At 43.8% G+C, this 22,791-nt stretch overlaps 2 protein-coding genes across 5 annotated transcripts in view; both read left to right on the top strand.

The window, feature by feature from the left end:
* The first annotated feature begins 96 nt into the window (after positions 1–96).
* HDAC3 (histone deacetylase 3) lies at positions 97–13,401 on the top strand. Its single transcript, XM_045551063.1, has 15 exons — positions 97–225; positions 332–414; positions 1,697–1,839; positions 5,827–5,908; positions 6,037–6,093; positions 6,214–6,269; positions 6,656–6,789; positions 7,297–7,377; positions 7,753–7,826; positions 7,990–8,054; positions 8,548–8,637; positions 8,754–8,812; positions 9,067–9,146; positions 9,454–9,611; positions 12,746–13,401. The coding sequence occupies exons 1-15, from the start codon at positions 171–173 to the stop codon at positions 12,813–12,815; spliced, it is 1,287 nt and encodes a 428-aa protein (XP_045407019.1). The 5' UTR covers positions 97–170; the 3' UTR covers positions 12,816–13,401.
* A 1,824-nt stretch (positions 13,402–15,225) lies between these two features.
* Positions 15,226–22,791, top strand: part of DIAPH1 (diaphanous related formin 1) — an 81,907-nt gene continuing 74,341 nt past the window's right edge. For 2 of the 4 annotated variants that reach the window (XM_045551057.1, XM_045551056.1), the window contains exon 1: positions 15,226–15,483. In XM_045551057.1, the coding sequence (XP_045407013.1) occupies positions 15,367–15,483 (117 nt within the window). In that variant the 5' untranslated portion in view covers positions 15,226–15,366. The remainder of the gene's footprint in view (positions 15,484–22,791) is intronic. The other 2 variants (XM_045551059.1, XM_045551058.1) reach the window with 2 other exon arrangements.

The following is a 22,791-nucleotide window of genomic DNA, read 5'->3' as shown; positions in this document are numbered from 1 at the left end:
CGGCGCGGGGCGGGGCTCCCCAGGGGGCGTGGCTAGGGCGTGGTCTCGGGAGGCGGGGCCTGGGCCTCCCGGTTCCGCAAGAGCAGGCTGCGTGCTTGCGCAGCACGCAAGGCTGGGGGTGGGGCTGGCGGGCAGGAGGCTGCGGCGCGGGGCCTGGTCCCGCCGGCACCATGGCCAAGACCGTGGCCTATTTCTACGACCCCGACGTGGGCAACTTTCACTACGGTGAGGAAACAGGGTTCTGCACGAGGGGTTGGGACGCAGAGGTTTTGAGGCAGGGGTTGCAACTCCAGGAGTGGAAACTGACGAACTCTCTTCTCCCCACCCCCAGGGGCTGGGCACCCTATGAAGCCCCATCGGCTGGCATTGACCCATAGCCTGGTCCTGCATTATGGTCTCTATAAGAAGATGATCGTGAGTCTCGCTGCCTCTGCCGGGGATTGGGGTGGGGCGAGCTATGGCTTTAGGAATAGTGTGCTGGACTGAATGCATCAAGTGCGACCTGCCCCTAGAGTAGGGGGGAGCTGCATAGAAGACACAGGAGCAATGTGCGCAGTGTAGGGGGTGGCGTCCTCTGGCTTAACGGAAGTTACTTTTTCACCACAGGCCGGCCACCCTTTGACCTCAAGCAGACTAGTCCTTGGCCTAGGGTTAGGGTGGGTGTGGGACTGGTTTGAAGTGCATTGTAGGGTGTGGCCTCAGGCTGGATCACTGCATTGGGATGTGATGTTTACCCTCAGTTCCCACCCATTCTCCACTGCCACCTTTCTCTACCTCCAAGGAGCTAGAGCTCCAGGGAACGACTCTGCAGCCCTGTGTGTAAATGTGCGTGTGTGTGTGTGTGTGTGTGTGTGTGTGTGTGTGTGTAAGAGAGTAGATGTCCTGAGTATTCCCTTTTCAACCTAGAATACCTCAACATGGTTCTGCTGAATTGCTCTTCCATCTTCCATCTCCCAGACATACACATGCTGTCTGTTCCCAGTTTGGAATTTATAGCCGTGTTATGGGATAATAACAGTTAAGCGAGGCATTATGGGAATTAGTCAACAATATGAATGAGTGTTCATTGCTTGTGCTGAGGCACAGACAAGTGGATTGGTCATAGAAAAGACTGAGGTAATGTTAGTGCAGGAGTCTATGAGTCCCTTTGCCAGTGTGTACCTGTGTGCATTTTCTGGGAGAAGAAAAGCTCTTTCTTCTTGTCCAGTTTTCAAAGAGGTTTGTGATGCTGCCCGCCCCCCAAAGATAATAAGATAATATTTGGTTTAGCACCTTAGATTTTAATTAGAAGGTTGTTATATATCCTATATATTTGACTCCAGAATACAGAACCTAGAGGAAAGAGGGCAGAATCAGAGCCCAGGGGAGGAGATGAGTTTGGAGAGAACCGGGAATAGGAGATCTAAGGAACAGGGCAGGTGTACCAGGGCTTAAGGTTGAGAAAGTAGGAGAGATTGGGCTGACGGTGGGAAGGAGAAGAAGTGGGCTTCGGGGGCTTGATCATAACAACCCACCTGGCTAATCAGAGTCTGTCTTCTTCACTGACCTTTGTCTCATAGTGTAACAGGGATTTGGGGGTGGAGGGATTGCCGGATATGGTTTTGGACAATCTCCAGGACTGGGTTCAGTGTGGGTGGTCTCAGCCCTGTGAGTAGGGCTGACCCTACCTGGGTTCATCTTGTGTCTCCATCCCGAGGTCTTCAAGCCATACCAGGCCTCCCAGCATGACATGTGCCGCTTCCACTCGGAGGACTACATTGACTTCCTGCAGAGAGTCAGCCCCACCAATATGCAAGGCTTCACCAAGAGCCTTAATACCTTCAACGTGGGCGACGACTGGTGAGGGAGGATTGGGACTCTTGATGTTTAGCAGTTCGATGCCAGGGCCTTCAGTGAGGTTTGTGGCCACAGTAGAAAGAAATGAAGGGGGGTCTACTTGTCATTGAATCATCATTCACTCATTTGTTTATTCAGTAAATATTTCTTGGTCATTTGCTCTAGGCCAGGCCCTGTGTTAAGGGCTAGGGATGCAATGATAACAACTACAAAATTTTAATATTGTAGTTGTGCTAAGTTTTAGGAAGGAGAGGTGTATGACAGACTATGAGAGTATATACTTGGGAGAATTATCTAGCTTGGGGGATGGCTGGTCGGTGGGGGCTTCCTAGAGGAAGTAGTGAAGATTAAGCTGCGATCTGAAAAAAGAGTAGGAGAGGATTAGGTGAAAGGTGGTTGGGAGGTGAGGGGAGGAATGTAGTGGGCAGTAGGGACAACATGTGCTAAGGGTCTGTATGACTCATTTGAGGAACAGAAAAAAGGCTGAGTACAGAATATGAAGAGAAGTGTATCTGAATGGAGGCTAAAGAGATAGGTGGGGCCTTTTAAAAGTAAACAGCCCTGTTATGAATTGGGGTTTTTACCCCTAGAGTAGAGGAAAGTCTTCAAAGTGTTTTAAAAAGCAAGGGAATGATTTGACCTGATCAGGTAGGTTTACATTGAGTTTATATCATCCATAGTAGACTCTGGGTTAGACCCTGTGGGGAAGCCATGATCCTTGCTCACACTGTAGTGTACATCCATGAAAAAATAATAACCATAACAGCTACTATTTACTCAATTCCATTTATTTTTATTATTAAACTTTTTATTAGGGAAAATTTCAAACATTTCTGAAAGTAAAGCGGTACAGTGAACCCCTATATAGCCATCACCTAGCTTCAGCATATTCAAGCAAATGGCCAATCTTACTTCATCTGTTAGGTTGTTTTAAAGCAAATTTTAAATGTCACATCATTTTATCCATAAATATTTTATTATGTATCTCTAAATGATACTCTTTTAAAAAACGCAATGTCATTACACCTAAAAAATTAATAGTAATTCCTTAATATCATCAAATTGCACTCACTATTCAAATTTCTCCAGTTGCTTCACCTTTTTTTTTGCAGTTTATTTAAATCAAGATCTAAACAAGGTTTACATATTATAATTGGTCGATATGTCTCTTAAGAATTTTAATCCATAGTTTTTGTCTCTCCCCCTTGAATTTATTTCTTGAAGAAACCAGGTGGTTGATCCTGTAGAGTTTCCTATGCTACCATTTATTGAGTGCCTACTCTGCTAGGTATTAAGCCAAGGATTGCTGGTACATCCACTTAATTCCCATACCAACCCTGAGATGTAATAGTCCTTTTCCTGATGTTATTCATAAATTAACTTAGTTTTGGGGAGATTTAGGTAACTGATCGGTGGAGGTGGCAGGATTCAGATCCAGAGCCCAGGTTTTTAAACCACTTCACTAGTCTGTGTCCTTGAAAGATCCTAATGACAAGCAGCTGGGGCTGGAGAATAGAGGCCAACTCATTAGGCTGGCATCGAGCATCTTCCCAACCTTATCCCACACCTCAGCTGATGGGATGCCTTCCTGGAATGCCCTTGGTTCTCCCGTCAACCTCTTCAAGGCCTTCTCACAGCCTCCATGACGCCTTTCTTGACCACACCACTCCACAGAGGTCTGTCCTGAACACCCTGCACTGCTCATTTGATGTTCAGTCACATGCTGTCTTGGGAGGTTTCTTGTTTTTATGTTACTGTTTCTGCTGCTGCTTCTGAGTTCACTTTCTAGGTCTGGGAATGCAGAGTCAGCTCTTAGGCCACGCTGGGTCCTTGTAGATGCTCTTTGTGCATTTAGGGAATACTGCCTCTGGGCCATTTGTGCTGTATCAGTCTTTCTGCCAAACTTAAGCTACAGTTATGCTTATCTGTATTTCAGATGAGAGTCATGAATTTTCCTTCCATTTAATTAATTTCTGATTGTTTTCAAAGCAATCTAATATAAATAACCAAATTGTACTACAAGGCTTTTAATGAGGGAAAAAAGCATTCCCAGACTTACCTCTTTCTCCCATAAATTCCTCTCCCCAGTGGCAGCCACTTTTAAGCTGCTTTACATATTTCTTCTGGTATTTATTTTTGGGTTTCTACATAAGAATGTTAATCTACAGCTACTACTAATCTGTAATACTTAGGTAATATCTTCTATGTGCTAGGTACTATTCTAAATGCTTTACAGCTGTCAGCTCATTTAATCTCAACCCCTATGAAGCAGGGTCTGTTATTGTGTTCTTTTACAGATGAGGACGCTTAGGCACAGAAAAGTTAAACAGCTTGCCCAACTTCAGGATAATCAGTAGTTGTTAAAGGGCTAGGATTTGAAGCTAGGTAATGTAGCTCTAGAATTGAGCTTGTAATCATATTACCCTAGTATATTGTCTCTTATTGCTGTTTCTTCATTTATCAATTTTAGGCAATGTCTATTAAGTGCTTAGTATGGAATATGAGCATTTAGTCTTCTCAAATCATCACCTTGGCTTCCCTTCTCCTCCCAGCTTCATAATATAGTTATATCACGTTTTTTAATAAATCAGTATTATATGTTTACATTATTACAACTCCTCTGTGAGTTTTTTTTTTTTTTTTTTTAGAAATGGTCTTCATTCTGTTGCCCAGGCTGGAGTGCAGTGGCACAATCATAGCTCACTATAACCTAAAACTCCTGGGCTCAAGCAATCCTCCTGCCTCAGCCTCCCAAGTAGCTAGGAGTATAGGCATGGCCAATTTTTGAAACATTTTTTGTAGAGATGGGTCTCGTTATGTTGCCCAGGCTAGTCTCAAACTCCTGGCCTCAAGCAATCCTTCTGCCTTGGCCTCCTAAAGTGCTGGTGTTACAGGTGTGAGCTACTGGCCCAACCTTTTAACTCTTAAATATTTACGGTGGAGCCAAATAGTATGCTATGATTTAATCTGTTTTCTTGTATAGCTTTTTTTTCCCTAGAGCTGATAATTGCATTATTATTTTCATTTGCTTAGGTTTCTAGGTATCAAGCACTAATTCTTTCCAAACCCCTTGAGAAACTAAAAAACTCTCTGCAATTCTATTTTCTACATGGTCAAATATGTCAGCCACACTATTTTCTTGGAGGTCTAAAACTAGAGATTTTTTAAGCCTTTCGTTTTTTTAAAGTCAGATCTATGTAGACATAACTTTTATATAGTAAAATTCACCTTTTTTAGGTGTAACAGTTCTCAGAATTTTGATAGAATGTATCAAGGTGTAGAATATTTACATTGCCCCACAACAGTTCCTCACATCTTGTAGTCAATCCTTTCTCTCCACCTTAGCTCCAAGTAACTACATCTAATGTCTGTCCTTATATTTTGCCTTTTCTAGAATAGCATATAAATGGAGTCATGCAGTACATAGTCTTTTGTGTTTGGCTTCAAGCCTCTCCCTTTTATAAAAAAATGAAGGTAGTAATAATTATAGCTGACATTTATTAAAGGCGTACCAGGTGCCACACACTGTGCTATGGCTTTCTGTGGGTTATCTCATTGTTAATGTTTCACATATATAGGTATGCAGTTCTTTAAAATGTGTGACTCTAAAGAATGTTATTGAACGTTATGTTAAAATGTGATGTACATACAAGCCTTTTAAGAAGAACAGAGCTCATGTTTTCTTTCACCTTACTTACTTTTTTTGTATGTACTTGAGTACCTGGAAGTTGCTTGCTTCTCTCCCTAGCTAGGGTTGCAAACTCCCTGACAGAGTTAAATTCTTCTTTCCTTCCCATCTAGTGCAGAGGGCTTGGTACATGGTTTGGTCCAAAATATTTGTTGAATAAATTTTCAGATAGCTCAGATGTGTAGGAGGAGGGGACAGGGTTATTGAAAAATGGAGATTGAAGGAGTTTGAGGTGGGGAGGGAGGTATAGGGAGCGGCCAGACAGAGGCAAGAGAGTTCCAACTTGCTCCTCTTCTCTGCAGCCCAGTGTTTCCCGGGCTCTTTGAGTTCTGCTCCCGTTACACAGGCGCATCTCTGCAAGGAGCAACCCAGCTGAACAACAAGGTGACATAGTCTGAGTCATGTTCCCCGTTTTCTGTGGGTTCCTGCACTTGGGGCCTTGGCCTGACACTGGGCGTCCAGCTTTGGGGATGGGCAGCAGGAGAACTGTGAGTTGGGTGTTTGTTTTTCAGATCTGTGATATTGCCATTAACTGGGCTGGTGGTCTGCACCATGCCAAGAAGTTTGAGGTGAGTGAGGAGGTGATGGGGGAGACAGTGACCACTCCAGGGTAGGTGATCAGGATGATGGTGGGGGAAGCTGGGCAGTGGAATGGTTCCTCTCTTTGTAAGACCACTGTCTCGCCATAGGCCTCTGGCTTCTGCTATGTCAATGACATTGTGATCGGCATCCTGGAGCTGCTCAAGTAAGTAGCCTGGGAGGAGATGGGGGCATGTGTGAGACTGTCAGCCGAGGAGGTCCCTTAGACTCAGCCCTGGCACTGACCCTGATCTCTCTTCTCCCCCACTAGCTTCTCCTGAGTTCTTGATGCTTTACTCAGGCTGCCTCTTTCTCTGCTCTGCTGCAGATTCCCTGCTGCCTGCTCACATTTCAGCCTTCTCTGCACATCCCTTTCTGTCCCTGCCTCCAGCCTCTGGGCTGGAGCCCCCGGTTGCTCTTAGGGAACTGGTGGTATTGGGTTTCAGGTGACTTGGGCAAAACCAGACTTTTCATAATTCTAGACCTGATGTTTGGGAGGAGTGGGTTGGGGGGTTCACCTCTGCCTGAGACCCTGGCTCGCCCTCACCCCAGGTACCACCCTCGGGTGCTCTACATTGATATTGACATCCACCATGGTGACGGGGTGCAGGAAGCCTTCTACCTCACTGACCGGGTCATGACAGTGTCCTTCCACAAATATGGAAATTACTTCTTCCCTGGCACAGGTATGGGAATAAGGATTACCGTCCCCTTCGTACCCGCCAGCTCCTTATCCCGACTGCCTCCTTCTCAGCCTTCCGCTTTCGGCTCCAGTGTCCCCTCCTCAAAGAAGCCTTTCCCGACCACCCTAGTCACTGTAATTGCCTCTGTCCCCATCACTCTATGCCCTTACCCTGTTTGTTTCTCTCAGAGCACTCACTGCTGTTTGTATTTATTGTGGGGTTTTGTTTTGTTTATTGTTGACCTCATCATGCCCACCCCAAGAATATAAGATTGGTGGGATTTCATTGATATCATTAGTTATGTTCACTGCTGTACCCCAGTGCCTGGTACACAGCTTGGCTCAGAGTAGTCCTTGAAAACTGTTTGTTGATTGAATGCAAGCTGTAAGAGACTTAGTGGCTCTGCAGAGTCTGTGGTAGAGGTTTGTTGATGGGGTGAGGGGCCCTCAGAATGTGGGTTGAGGTTGAAGGTGCTTCCCATGCATGGCCACCACCCCCACTTTCCTACAGGTGACATGTATGAAGTTGGAGCAGAGAGTGGCCGCTACTACTGTCTCAATGTGCCCCTGCGGGATGGCATTGATGACCAGAGTAAGTACTGAAGTCTTCTCCCTGCCCTGCTTACTCTGCTCCTTTTTTCTCTTATTGAATTAACCTCTTCTGCCGGTATTGTCTACTGTTGGGCCAGGTGTCCTTAAGGATGAATGGCCTTCAGAAGGACCATGAACCCCTGGGAATTGTGTGCAACATATCGTGTGTATGTGCATTTTTCTGGGAAAAGAGTCATTGACTTTCATCAGTTACTCATAGCAGTCTGCGACCCCTCCAGAAATTTAGAACCAATGGTTTGGTTCTTTGGGTTGCCCCTTTCCAGGGCTACATGCTCTCTCAATCCCCTTTTTCTTTTTGTTCCCTGTCTCCCCATCCCCTTGGGGTGCCAGGTGCCCATCTTTGGCCCTCTCCCAGGTTACAAGCACCTTTTCCAGCCGGTTATCAACCAGGTGGTGGACTTCTACCAGCCCACATGCATTGTGCTCCAGGTAATACTGTCAGTGTCGCCTCAAGAGTGCTCTGCCTGGGCTTGGGGGAAGAGAGCAGGGAAGAGGAGTTTCCCTAGGTTGGTGGGGGAAGGGAAGTGAAGGACATCTGTGATGTTCTGATCAGTTATCTCACTGCAGCTGCCTGGGGTTTTGCTTTTTGCAGTGTGGAGCTGACTCTCTGGGCTGCGATCGATTGGGCTGCTTCAACCTTAGCATCCGAGGGCATGGGTGAGACTTGCTCTCCTTCCTTTCTCCCAGGTTTTCAGGTGGCCTTGGACCTTAGTACATGAAGGGGAGCGGTAGTTGGGGAATGGGCCTCAGCTCTTCTTGGGAATCAAAAGTAGCTACAAATGGTACTTGAACTAGAAATGTCACCTTGAACAGGGTTCCCTAGATGGTTTGAGTTATATTTTGAAGGCTAGAACTGACAGAACTTGCTGGTGCATTGATGAGAGTAGTTGATTAATAGGCAGGATGCCAGGGAGGAGGTTGAGGAGGACAGAAGTGGGAGTGTGCCTTATTTTAAAATTTTTATTGAGATACAACATATGTATAATAAAATATACACATGTCTTAAGGGTATAACTTAATGAATTTCACCACCCAGGTCAAGATATAGAACATTGTACTTCCTTTGTGCCCCTTTCCAGGCAATTCCAAAAGATGTATACTTTGGCTTTTGATAACTTCCTGCACCCATTTCTCTGGTTCTTTGTAACAGGGAATGTGTTGAATACGTCAAGAGCTTCAATATCCCTCTACTGGTGCTGGGTGGTGGCGGCTATACTGTCCGAAATGTTGCCCGCTGCTGGTGAGGACACTCCTGTTTCCTCCTTCCTTGTTGTCCAGTGTGACATAGAGACTCCCTGAAATATGGCGAGGTGGGCCCACTTGGTCAGCCTGCCCCCTTCTGCTGGTTGGTTTCAGGACGTATGAGACGTCGCTGCTGGTTGAAGAGGCGATTAGTGAGGAGCTTCCCTATAGCGGTAAGGACCCCCACAACACTCCCACAACAGGAAGGCCATTCTCACCAGGCTCCAGAACCTGGTTTGAAGGCAGATGGGAAATTTGACACTCTCAGAGCTCTGCAGGCTAAACTCCTGGGCTCAGAGCAGGGAAAAGTTTGGGCAGCTATTATGTAGGGGGTCTGGATGGGAAGGAAAGAGATTGGGAAGTCTTGGGACTTACCTGTCTTGGTCTGAGCCATGCTTTCTCCTCCTAATCTCCTCTCCTCCCCAAGAATACTTCGAGTATTTTGCCCCAGACTTCACGCTTCATCCAGATGTCAGCACCCGCATCGAGAATCAGAACTCACGCCAGGTCAGCAGCTCAGAGAAGCTGAGTACAAGGGTGGGGGAGCCCAGGAGATGTCCAGGATGTGGGAAGTATGAGAAACCAAAGAGAAGGAAGTTCTAGGCCATCACTATCACTGTTATCAGCTAGGAGACAGCCCAGGTTAGGGTAGAGGCAGGTGGGTTTGGGAGGAGGGACAGTATTCCACTGGGGGACCTGAGCTAGAAATATCACTGAGATTAAAACCAGGATAGTAGGGGTGGAAGGCAGCTAGAATAGTGGATGCCCTGGGAATCCCTGGATGCTGCTCACTCTATTCCTCATCTCCAACTAGTATCTGGACCAGATCCGTCAGACAATCTTTGAAAACCTGAAGATGCTGAACCACGCACCTAGTGTCCAGATTCATGATGTGCCTGCAGACCTCCTGACCTATGACAGGACTGATGAGGCTGATGCAGAGGAGAGGGGTCCTGAGGAGAACTATAGCAGGTCTGGGGGCAGAGACTTGAGAACAGGGGGTTCAAAAGGCTAGTTAGGGAGGCTCTAAAGGGAAAAAGTGAGTGGGACTCTGTGGCTTGCAACTATAATCCGCGCGCTTTGGGAGGCCAAGGCGGGAGGATTGCTTGAAGCCATGAGTTCAAGACCAGCCTGGGTAATATAGGGAGACCATGTCTCTACAAAAAATTAATAAAGAAATTAGCCAGGCATGGTTATGCACACTTGTAGTCCTAGCTATTCGGGAGGCTGAGGTGGGAGGATCACTTGAGTCCAGGAGTTTGAGGTTACAGTGAGCTATGATCATGCTATTGCACTCCAGCTTGAGCGACAGAGCAAGACCCTGTCTCTCTCGATCATTCGATCATTATTCATTCATTCATTCATTTATTTTAAAAAAGGGAAGAGGTAAATTGGAAGGCTTTAGCTTAATTGTCCCTGGCTTACCCCCTTTAGTCTGCTACAATTCCCTCACTTTTTTTTTCTGTTTTTAATGAAAAAAGTAATGCATATTTATTGTAAAGATTTTAAATAGTGCCAAAATATGTTAAGTTTGTATCACACAATCCCAGACCCATTCCACAGAGGTAACCCCAGTTAATAGTTTCATTTTTATGGTTTCGGATAAACGTTTTTCTATAGATTACAAATATACTGTTCTATGTGCACATATAAAGACATACACACTCTTTGCAGAGTGTGTTGTTGGTGTAGTTTTTTTTTTAATACAAGTAGGATCATTCTATACATGTTGCTTTATAATTTACAGCTGGTTCCATGTCAGTTACTATAGATCTGCTTCTGTCAACTATATAATATTCCACTGTGTGGATGTAGCATAATTTAACCAATTACCAATGATAGACATTTATGTTTTTTCCCACTTTTTTGCTATTACAATAATAAGGAATGTGGCAATGAACCCCCTTACATATACGTCATTGCATGCTTGTTTGAATAGGTTAGATTCCTAGAATTGTTGCTGCTAGGTCAAAGGCTGTGTGCGCTAAAATTTTGTATGTTTGCTGCCAAATTGCCTTCCAGAATGCCTGTAGTAGTTTACATTCTAGCCAGCATTTTACTCAGTCCTTCTAGGTCTTGATCTGGACAGGTCACTGCCTGCCTACTACTCTCAAGGCCTTTTGATTTCTTTGTTAATTTTTTCAGGTGGGATAATTGTGTTGTGGTTATGTCTTTTCAAAAAAAAGTCTTTATCTTTCGGAGATACATATTAAAATATTAATAGATTAATGAATTGAGAGGGGGGAAAAGGCTAGGATAGAATTTTTTTAATCCCAAAACTTTTTTGAAAAATGAAAAGACAGTGGCACCCAGAAGTGCAGAAAAACAGATGCACTTAGTGGAAAACAGATTTCCCTATGTTACTGAGGGATAACCACAGCTGGACACTTGCAGGACACACAGTCCTGCTCCCAGGAAGTGTTAGAGCTTTGAGCTGGGTCTCCCGTAGAGTCTGATGGCCTTCTCAGTCCCTTCCAAAATCTGCTTCTCTGTCTTAGAGTTTCAGGCCTCCCTATCTCTCCTCTGGGTCGGGGCTTTACTGCTCTGACCCTTGAGACCTCTCCAACTCCCCTTCTCCATGGATACCCCCTTTTTTCCTCTCCTGGGTGAGGAAGTAGCTGAATGTCTGGCCTCAGTGCTGCTTTTTTGATCCATTATCCTCAACTTTTCCAGGTCTCTGAGGCTTGACTTCTAGAAATTGATTTTCATTGTCTGGCATAAAACGTGTTTTTAAGTTCATCCTTTTGTTGAAGTTTGGCTTTTTCACCTATGGTTCCAGGCATCTGGGCCTAGTCTCTGCATTTACCCACTTTCAACAGCAAGCAGAAGCCTCAGGCCTCTTCCTGTTCCTAAGCCCTACCTCATTGTCACACCACCCACTGAGTTCCTCTTCTTTGATGCCTATAGCTCTAACTTGCATATGCCTTGCAGAGTAGTAGTAATAAAGAGTTGCCACTTTTTGTGGGTTTGCTAAGCACTAGACTTGTTACTAAGTGCTTTATATTATAACATATATACCAGCATTCTGTTGCCGTCAGACAACCCTGATGGTTCTTATCCTCAAATTACCAGGGGAAGAATCTGAGGTTCAGAGATGCTAAGTAACTTACCCAAGGTCACACAGCTAGTTAAATATCAGAGCTGAGATTCAAACGTGAGTCTCTGACTCCACACCTTTAACCCTTGTGGTAGTTTAGAGGTAACTGAGACATTACTCACCAAGCAGATAGGGCCTTTCCTGGCTTAGTTCCTCAGCTTAGATATCTTTCTCAATTCTCTCTGACCCAGAGAATACTTTTTCAAAAAGAAGGAAACCAGTATTGAGTACCTATTGGGCTCTGTATTGATTTCACATCCCTTCTCTCACTACAGGTTTATAACATCATGTCACTCCTCTGCTTAAAACTGTCCTTTACCTTATACTTATAAGAAAGTCTAAATTTCTGACTGTGGCTTAAAAAGGCCCTGCATGCTAGCCCTTTCCTTTGTCCTTGGTCTTATCTCTAACTACTCTCCTCCGTGCACACTACTCCCAGCCACCCTGGCCTCCTTGTTCTTACTGGAATACACCAGTCTCCTTCCACCTCATGACCTCTGTACTTGGCTTTCTTGCAGCTTGGAATGGTCTTCCTGGAACCTTTGCCTGGCCAGCTCCTTCTCAGACTTCAGGTCTTTGGTTCTTAGGACAACCTTCCCTAATAATCCTGTCTGAAATTTCACCCTTTTCCTCCCATCACCCCCAGTCATGTCACTTTGTTTCATTTTATTCATAGGACTCTCTGCCATCTGAAATTATCTTATTTATTTATTTTTTTACTTTGTTAGTTATTGTCAGTCGCATTTATTAGGTAAGCTTTTTGAGGACAGGCAGAAACCTTGTCTGGCTTATTCTCTGCTGTATTGCTAAGGCCTGTGACAGTGCCTAGCCAGGGTAGCTCCTCAGCAGATACTGAATACATGAATGGATGAATGAATAGCAGTCAGTCTCTACCGACAATAGGAGGAGTGGCTCCCTGAAAGACCTGAGAAATGGCTCCGGAGAGGGTGCTGGTAGAAGATTAAAACATGGAGCGTGGAACCCTGACCTCTCTCCCCTTGCTTTGCAGGCCAGAGGCACCCAATGAGTTCTATGATGGAGACCACGACAACGACAAGGAAAGCGATGTGGAGATTTAAGAGTGTTTTGGAATGCTATGTCCGAAGGAATTCCTTTTCACCTCTTGGTTGGGCTGGAGGGAAAAGGTGTGGCTCCCCCAGTCCTGGACTGGTCACCCTAGGACTTTTACTGACTCTGGGGAAGGGTCTGGAGATCACATCTGGTTGTAGAACCATCTGCCCTGTTTTCCTCACCCACCCAAGGGCTGACAGTGGTGCCTATTAAGGATGAGATGTGCACAGGGATGGCTGTCTCTGGGACGTTACTGCAGTGGGCCCTGGAGGCCAGTCCTCAGCCCCTCTTGCCCCTTACTCCTTCCCTTCTTCCCTCCACCTCAGAGACTTTTAGGGATGAAGGAGTAGACAGGACTGAGGTTGCCTCTGACATCCTCCCCTCTTGGGTTCTCCTACTGAAGGCCTTGCTTCCAGGGCAAGTGAAGAGAGTGAGAGATTTGGGGGGCTCTGGCTCCCTAACACCTTAACCCCACATGATAGGAAGTACATTTTCAAATGGGGGAAGGGTGTGAAAATGTCCTATTCTAACTTTTGGCTTTATGTCCATTTTACCACTGTTTTTATCCAATAAACCAAGTTGGTATTTTTTGTACTTTTTGCCTGTCTAGGAATATTAATTCTTGCTAGCTTCCTGTGTATGAAGAGGGAAGGAAATGGAGGTGATGATACATATAATAACATAGTTACCATTCATTCAGCACTTATCCTATGTTAGGCCCTGTGTATGTACATGGATTCTTTTGTATATAAGGAGTCAATAAAGCATTCTAGTTAAGAGTTAGACAAACTTCTGCAGATTACTAGCTTAAGAAAGGGAGTAGAAGATGACTTCAGTTTTTGAACCTTGGTGTTTGGAATGGTGATGCTGGTTGATAAAGATATGAGATAAAATATGTCAATTGCTTAGCATAGTGCCCAATGCTAGAAATTGCTCACTGACTTTATGTGAAGAACAATGCTCAATATCGATGTAGCCACAACGTGGACCCTTCAACAGAAGAGTTTATAATCCAGTAAGGAGTATGATAAATGCTATAGCAGATACAGGTAGTGATACAAGAAAGGAGTGATAGATGGGTCACCTCAATCCTTTGATCCTATTTGTCTCTCAACATTCTAGCTTAGAAAGTAAGAATCTTTTGAACTTTTTGGACAAAAAGTCCAGAAAGTTTGGCACTAAAATGAATTTGAACTGTGGACTGGACAGCTCTGTGTAACTTTCCATGTAGCAGTCCACTGTTAGAAAGTCTGGAGTACAAGAGAGATGAAGGACAGATTTAGGAGCCAGCCAGCTTGGTAGAGTCCCTGGTATGTATCAGGCCCTAGACTAAGCACTGGGGCTCCAGAGTGAGTAAGTTATTGACTCTGCCCCCTAGGAACCTACACTTGAAATCTTTTCCTAGCAGTGGTCAAGATGATGCAGTCTGTACAGTGAAGGCCTACCGGTTGCCATGTAATTTTCACACAAGGTACAGGTGTGGCTGGAAGAATGGATGAAATTGCTGTGGGAGAAAGTCATGCTAGAAGAGCAAAGAACATACTCTTCACTCATGTTTGGTTTATGTCAGTGGGGAATGCTGGTTAAACATAGGGCTTGGCAGCAATCAGACTAATTTGGGTTTAAATTTTGTTATCAATTATGTGTTCTTGGGCAAGTCACTTCAACTCTCAAAGTCCAAATTTCCTATTTTTAAAGTGGGGAGAGCAGCAGAATCTATCACATGGGATTGTGAGCATTCAGGGAGAAAATACATGGTGTTTTGCATAGTGCTTGGCAGGGAGCAAGGGCATGGTAAGTGGTAACTATTATTACTGTTTAGGTTCATGTTGGCAATAACTACTTTGCCCAGATTAGAAACATAACTAGATAGTAGCCAACCTGGGATTCAAAATTAGGCGATTTAACTCCAGAGCTAGTCTGGTTCATCGTCTAGGACTTGCCCTGGATAAGCTCTGTTCTTGTATTGCTTTCAAAACATGGTAGCTGTCACTTTTAAATTTTTTTTTCGTGTGTTCCATGGATATTGCAGACATAAGAACTGCATTATCCCAGAAAGCCTGGCACTAAAATTTTCTGCCAGGCTAATGGCCACTTATGCGCTTTTTGGTTCAGATAATAATATCCTGGTCTGGGGTGTGAGAGGGTCCAGGCTTTACAGCCACGTGGGCGCTGCCTGGAAGCCAGAGGCCTGCGCCGCTCCAACCGCCAGGAGGCGGTGCTCCCAGCCGCGGCCGCGATCGACACCGCCCACTCGCCACCCCCCAACGTGGGTCCGAATGGTTAGGCCCGCCGGGCAGGTAGCACGCTTCCGCGGCTTCCCTCCACCCCCGTCCCTTCCCCCATTGGTAGGGGCCGCAGGTCCGGGCGGAAGTGGGGCAGGCGGGCGGGAGCGCGGCGTCATCGGTGCATATTCATGAGGCGCGCGCAGCCCGGCATGCTAATGAGGCGGGGCGCGGCGGCGGGCTAGCAGAGCTGCTGGGCGGCGGCGGCGGCGGGCTCGGAGCTGCCCGGCGGGAGCGGCGTAGGCGCGGGTCACTGGCCAGCGCGAACCGGGACATGGAGCCGCCCGGCGGGGCCCTGGGGCCCGGCCGCGGGAGCCGGGATAAGAAGAAGGGCCGGAGCCCAGATGAGCTGCCTGCGGCAGGCAGCGACGGCGGCAAATCCAAGAAATTTGTGAGTGTCCCTCCCACCCTGCTCCTGCCTGGCCCTGTAACCGCCCTCCGGACCCCAGCAGCCGGCCCCAGGGGCTCCCGCCCGTCTCTAGGGAGCCGCCCCCGCGGCTGCCTTCTTCGTTTCGCTCGGTCCTCGGCTCCGCAGCCCGAAATCCTCCCCCTCCGGGACCTCGGGAAGCCCCGGAGTCCCACCCGGCTCTTGCCCCGGCAACGTCGGGGCTTCTTTCTCTCCCCAGCCCGCACGCTCTGCCCTCCCGCCCCCGTAGCCCCGGCCGGCTCTCAGCCCCACGTCCTTTCTTCTTCCTCTGGTACCCGAACACGCCTTCTCTTTCTTGGTCCCCTGTGCTCTTCTGGGTCCATTTTCTCTTCTTACCCTTACCCCCTTTTTGGTATTTCCTTATTTCCTTCTCCGAAAGGTCACTTCCTTCCCCATGATTGATCGCTTTCACCTGCTAACTTTCCTCCCGCCCAGTCCCCCTCGGGGCCCTCAGCCCGGTGTCACCTGATAATCCTTCCCCTCAGGAATGTTACCTGACTTGGGCCCAACTCCTCTCCTCCCTTGGACTTTTGTCCTTGCGATTGTAGGAATGGATTTCTGCCCGGGTCCTATGGTCATTGGGGCATGCCGCTAATTTGCTTACCAGTATCTCTCTATCCAAAGAACCTCTTTGCCCTGTTGCTTGTCACTTTTTAGGGCGTTAGAACTTCTCATATGATTATGCCCCTCCTGACGTAGGATGGTGATGAGTCTGTCCTGTGGGGAGGAAGTTAGCCTGCAAGTCCAAGAAGTTTGTAGTTGAATCGCTTTTTATACCTTTCCTATGATAACCGTCTCCTCAATTCCTGCCACACCTGTGCCTCAGAGCTACTACTGACATCCCTTTTCCTGCCTGTAGAAGAACAAATTTTCCTCAGGTGCCATTTACTTCCAATCTGAGTCTGAAGGAATATTGATGCTCGTGTAACCCTATCGTATTTCATTACCTTTTGCCCTCAGTAACTCCTCTCTCCAAGAAGCCGATGGTTTGCTTTTACTATAAAAAGCTTTGGAAGATATCGGGCACTGTCCAAGAGGGAAACAGTCTTGGATCTTAAAAATCGTTTGCTAGTTGTAACTGTAGGTTTTTGTCTTACCTTCCAGGTATTTACACCCCCACCCTAGTATTTCCTTCTCCTAACCAAATGGCTTGTAACTGTACCTCTTTCTTTCTCTTAGCCCAACCCCTCAACATTCTGACCCACCTCCACAAGTAAACTGATAAAATGATGGAAACAGGAAGAAAATGTTGTTTTATGACCTAGAGGATTAGGATGTGGAGCATAGTAAACAGAATTATTAATAAAATAGTGACTCATCTCTTCCTACCTATTTCTAGCAAGACCAGGTGGCTCTTGGACTGTCCTTTCCAGTGACATGTGTAGGCTGTCAGTAACTGCCTGTTTTTATCTTTTGTACACCTTTTTTTCCTCCGCAGAAAATAGGGTTATTACTAGTGACACTATTAACCAAAGGGAGAGTAAAGCAACATTCCCTTATGTTTCTTTTGGGTAAGAATTGACCCTCTAATTAGAGAGCTGTCTTTCCAAAACTTAAGTTTTAGGGCTCATATTCCTTCTGTTTTTGTATCGTTTTGTTTTGATTTTGTTTCCATAGATACTGTTTGACCTTCCTCATCCGAATTCTAGCTATTGTTGCTGATTTATAGTGACCTTTGTGACTTGTTAATGTTTCAAGTCTTTAGTAGAATTTTTTACGTGCTTTTATCTAACACTTGTGTTTCACAATTTGTGAAGTCTGCTAAGTATGTGGTGCTGTAAGGTGAGAAACCTGAGGAAACTCAACTCCTTTTCACCTGTGTTTTGGAATGTCCGTGGAATCTTGTATATGCTTAGTGGATTTGGCTCAGAGTTGTTGGTATTTGCTTTTGAGAGGGTGGAGTGAACCAGTTCTCTTTTTCTTTCTGAGGTATTGATCTTAACCCCTAACCTGCTGAATTTTTACATCTAGGCAGTACAGGTAGTGAAGAGAATTTGCATTTAGTAGCTAGGGAATTGGAATGTTTCCAGGACAGTAGTGCTGCTTAACCCCTTTATTGCCAGGTATAACCTGTCTAAGGGCGTCAAAATGTTCTGTCTTCCTCTTTGCTCTTTTTATGAGAACTCTGTGGAAATGAGAGATGAGGAGGAGCATTGCAATCCACTTCTGTTTTTGTCTGTGTATGTGTATGCGGGTGGTGGGTGGAGTGGGTGAGATTGCTGGTGTGCTTTTGTTTCCCATGGCTTAATTTTCTTGAACTATATAGCTAAAATTGAACTCAAAGCTCTTTCGCCTACTCCACCTTTTCTAAAGTGTGTGTCCTTTGGAACTCAGCATTAAGAGTGTACTTTATAAAATGGTACTGGTTTGGACTAAGTGTGCCTGAAGGTTGTTTGCATTTGAGGGGTTATAATCTCTTTAGCTGCTACATACTTTCCCCGGCTTATGCAGGTTCTAAGTACAGATCAACTGATGAGAGCACAGAGCTCACAAATTGCTTAAGATCTGCTCTTACCCTATGAGGCATCTTGTGTGGAAAGGAGATGGAGCCTAAGTTTAAAAAGTGGTTGGGCATTACCTTTTAAAAACACGATTGTTAGAGATGCTGATGTGAGTGGCTGAAGCCAGGCTGCCTGGTACTCCCCCTGGGTTCCTCGTGAGTCTGTCTTCTCCCGGGCCATGAACAGATCCTTTCTCCAGCATTATTCCAGTTCCTTTCAGAAGTCCTTAAGATGAAGGAAAGCAAAAATTCTAAGTGAATAGAGTGTTTTCTGACTTTGCAGCAATGATGAATGTGGGTGTCAAATAGACTGATTTTCAGAAATATATGTAAGGGGAATAAGTACAACCAGGATGTTAGGAGGCTGCACAGTAATCCTGTATTTGATAGATTCCATGTCTTCTCATACAATCCAGAAACTGATACATTCTAAGAGAGAATATTGCTTCCTGATTCTGCTAGGAGCGTACCTTTGTAAAACATGAATGTTAATGTGGGATTAGGGAGAATAATTTTTTAAATCTTTAATTTTGGATGCCTATGTTGAAGTATTTTCATGATTCAGTTACATGCAAAGTGATAGAGTATAAGGATGCTAGGTGGAATTTTAAGCAGGTATTAGGAAACATAGAGAATATGAAAGAAGTAGAATTGTCAGTGCAGATTTCTGCTTATCTCCTCTTAAAGAAGTAAACTTTGATCCAAAAGTTCACAGAAAACCAAGAAGTATACAGAGAGCTTTGTACAAGTCGTGTTTTTTTTAAAAGATGATAAACACAGGGATTATTTAGTTTGGAAAGAGGGAAAGGAGGCTACAGGAATGTTAGTGAGATGTTTCAGATGACAAAATGATAGCTTAAAAATCTCTGCCCTCCTTCCTGCCTTGTCTGAAAGACAGTCCATGGATCTGCTTGATATTGTTACCTGTCCTTGTCTCAAAGAAAATTCTCTGTCACAGGAGGTGAAACTGAGGGAATGACTTAGAATTAAAATCTCTGCTTTGGGAGAGTTGGTAAATGTTGGGATACTTTTTTAAAAGAGCTGAAAATTTTATGAACTGTAAATTACATTTATTATAAAAGCTAAGAAAAGAATAATAAGTGAGAAATGGTTTAACTTTGTAGATGGGCGTATGGGTCACAATAAATTAATTTTATTTCCTGTATGATAGAATAACCTTTTGTTATCCTCAGAGATCCTCAGTATTTTATGAATGGATTGCCAAATTATTCTTGGGGAGTGTTATATCTTCAGTGAAATGTAATAGAGGTTTAAAAGATAAATTATATGTCACATATGATTTAGGTGAATAGGTTAAAATCATGTTTATTAACAAGAAATACTAGGTGTTAAAGACAAAAGGGTTTGTGTATGCAGGTGATGTTTTCTCCCATTTTATGTCTCAGTGGCTGAAATTATTGATGGCTACAAAACCCATCCCATTTTGAAACAAACTTTATGTCACTTTAAGTGTCTTTCTTTTTTATGTTGAGCCTCCTATTTTCAATCACTTTTGTTTGAAAGCAGTAGGAAAAAATTCACCTCTTGCTACCAACAAAGAAGCTTGGACATTTGCCCCTAATTAGGTTTAGGTGAGACAAAGCCACATTCTCCCTTGGCCCTCCTCCCTGTCCTCTCTTCCCTCTTTGTTTTTATTTCTTGCCTGCTTCTGTAGGGGTTGATTTGAACCCTATGAACAGCTAGGCCTTTGGGGAATCAGGGCATTGAGAAGCTTTTGATACTAAAATTTCTTAAAATGCCTGAAGGTAAAATTGAAAAGTGAAGAATACTTAAATCACTATGAACATATTTTAATGTATTGTCTCCTTGCCTTTTTTTAAAAAACATAGTTTTTAGAATTGAAGAACCCATTTTAAGGAAGTAAAAGAATTATTGAAGGAAAAAAGAAATATTGAGACCAATATTTTAATGAATTTTACCACTGATTACAGGACAACTCTGAGCGAATCATTGTTTTTTCAAAGTTAAAATTCTTACTTCCATTCATTATTAAAGCTTGCTGACTTAGCCTTAAAACTTTAGAGTTAGAAGGAGCTTTAAATATCATCAAGTCCAAATACCCACTCAGTGCAACAGTCACTTCTTGCAGTTGTAGGTTGGAAAAATCAAGGGGCTAAGAAGTGGAAATTGGATGAACGAATGGAGGAGGAGAAGCAGAAATTTTGGATTCTGCATTTCCTTTAGTAAATTTCAGGATCTTGGAATAGCTGGAATAGTAGAAAGGGATTATATAAGAGGAATAGATACACTAGAAGCTGTGAGATTGAGAGGAAGAAGATGGAAGAAACTTGGCTCTGTGACAATTCCCTAACTGTTAATTTATCCTGTAAATATTTGTTTAAATTTCTTTCCTTCAAGAAGGGGGAATGGAACAGATACGGGGATACAGAGAATAAGCATAATGGAATCAAATTAAAAGAAACAGATGGAATTCTTTTATGGAAGATGGGAAAATTCCATCCTTGGTGGTGGTTATGACTGGTCCTTAGACAGTAGCTACTTGGGCATTTTGTTAGGGTAACAAATACAGGTAGAGTTTATAGTGTCTTGTACTATTTTTCTGGATTTCTGATTCTGTCACTTATTTCTTGTCTTACAAATAGTATTGTGTGAAGGCATAGGATTTGTAATTTCTTTTAAGATTTAACCTACTGTAAGAACCCAAGACAGGATGATTTATAAACCGTCTTTGATCCTGAAGGTCACAGTAAACCAAGGAATGTACCTTGGTAGTTGGCTTTGCATCTCAGATATATCTGCCTTTTTTTAAATGTCAGAACTTTAAGCTCAAGTAAAAAATGTACCCCTCATCTTTTATATTTGACAGCTTTATTGATGTATAATTAACATACAATAAACTGCATATTTTTAAAGTATACAATTTGTGAAATCATTACCACAGTCAAGATAATGAATAGATTCATAACCCTCAAAAGTCTCCTTGCCTCTTGGCAATCCCTTTTTCCCTCGTACCCCTCCCTCCCTGTCTCCCCATCCTCAGGTAGCTACTGGTTTGTTTTCTGTAATTATCGATTAATTTGTATTTTCTAGAATTTAATGTAAATGGAATTATACAGTATGAGCCCTTTTGGGTTATGCTTCTTTCAGCATAATAGATATTATTATATATATTAATAGCCTATTCATTTATATTGCTGAATAGTATTACATTGTATGGATTTACCACAATTAATTTATTCATTTACCTTATTGATGGACATTCAAATTGTTTCCAGTTTTTTTGGGTCTTTTTTTTTGGCTGTGAATATTCATGTACAAGATTTTGTCAGGACATATGCCTTCATTTCTCTTGAGTAAATAACTAGGGGTAGAATGACTGGATCATGTGGTATATCTATGTTTAATTGTTTGAGAAATTGTCAAACTTTTCCAGAGTGGTTCTACCATCTTACATTTCCACCAGCAATGTAGAGTTCCAGTTCCTTGTCAACTCTTAGTATGATCAGTGTTAAATTTTAACCATTCTAATGAGTATGTGGTGATATCTCAGTGTGCTTTAATTTGAAATTCCCTAGTGATGTTGAGCATCTTTTCTTGTCTTTACTTACTATTTGTATAATATATCTTCCTTGAAGGGTTTGTTCAAGATTTTGACTTTTTTTTTCTTATTATAGCCTGAATACATGTCTGTTATTGGATATATGTTTTGGAAATATTTTCTTCTTCCTGTGGCTTGTTACTTTCTTAACAGTGTATTTGGAAGAACCAAAATGTTTAATTTTGATGCAGTTCAATTTATTTTATTTTTGCTTTTCGTGTCATATTTCAAAAATCTTTGCTAAAATCACAGTGATTAAGATTTTCTCGGTTTCTTCTATATGTTTCATGGAGTTCACTCTTCAGTCTGCTTTTTTATCGTGGATATATCAGTTCTACATGTTCATTTTGGGGTATAAATTTTCACTGTTAGAACCGGTTTCCCTCGGCCCCAGGAACAGAGAGGCAGAGTCACGGAGGCTGCAAAAGGCAAAGGAGTTTACTGGCTGGCTCGAGCTAGGGTCCAAGTCCCAGAGCACCAACGCAGTGGCCTCTCCACGAACCAGGACCCCGCCCTGGGGTAAAACTAAGCTTTTGTACTTTCCAGTGGGCTACATATGCCGTGCACACCATCTCCCGCCCCTCCCCCAGTTCATTTGTTCCTTCAAGACTGGCTGACCGTGTCGGCTCCTGATTGGTCGGTTCCATGGTCGTGTTAACTCCTGATTGGTCGGCTCCAAGTCTCGGGATTCTCCGGTGGTCTTCGGCGTCATTTCGGGGAAGGGGAGGGCCCCCGTGGGGGAAACCGAAATTTAGGCCTATTCCAGGAAGCCTAGCCTGTCATGGAGTTACCTTTGCTCTTACATCACCTGTAGGCAAGACAGAACATTTCTGATACTCTTAGGATCAAGGACCTTTGAGATTCCATTCATCCTGGAAGCATTTTTTGTTTGTAAGGTGCTGTTAGCAATCTTTTGTCTTCCTGTATTCAGGGTGCTACAGGTTGTATAATTCAGTCTTCCTATCTATAAATACTAATGAATGTTCAGCATCTTTATAGATAATGAAGATTAAATTCCTTCCAGACTGGGAGGAGAGGGAGTAATAATAACAGTAGTAATAGCAATAGTATGTTGTATACTTATTATATCCCTAACACTGTGCTAAAGAGCTTTAGATTTATTATCTCATTAATCTCTACGTTGACCTTATAAAACAGGTACTATTATTATAATACTTATTTCATAGGTAAT

This window comes from Lemur catta, chromosome 5 (assembly GCF_020740605.2).
Source record: "Lemur catta isolate mLemCat1 chromosome 5, mLemCat1.pri, whole genome shotgun sequence".
NCBI lineage: Eukaryota > Metazoa > Chordata > Mammalia > Primates > Lemuridae > Lemur > Lemur catta.
This window is presented reverse-complemented; position numbering and strand designations above follow the sequence as displayed.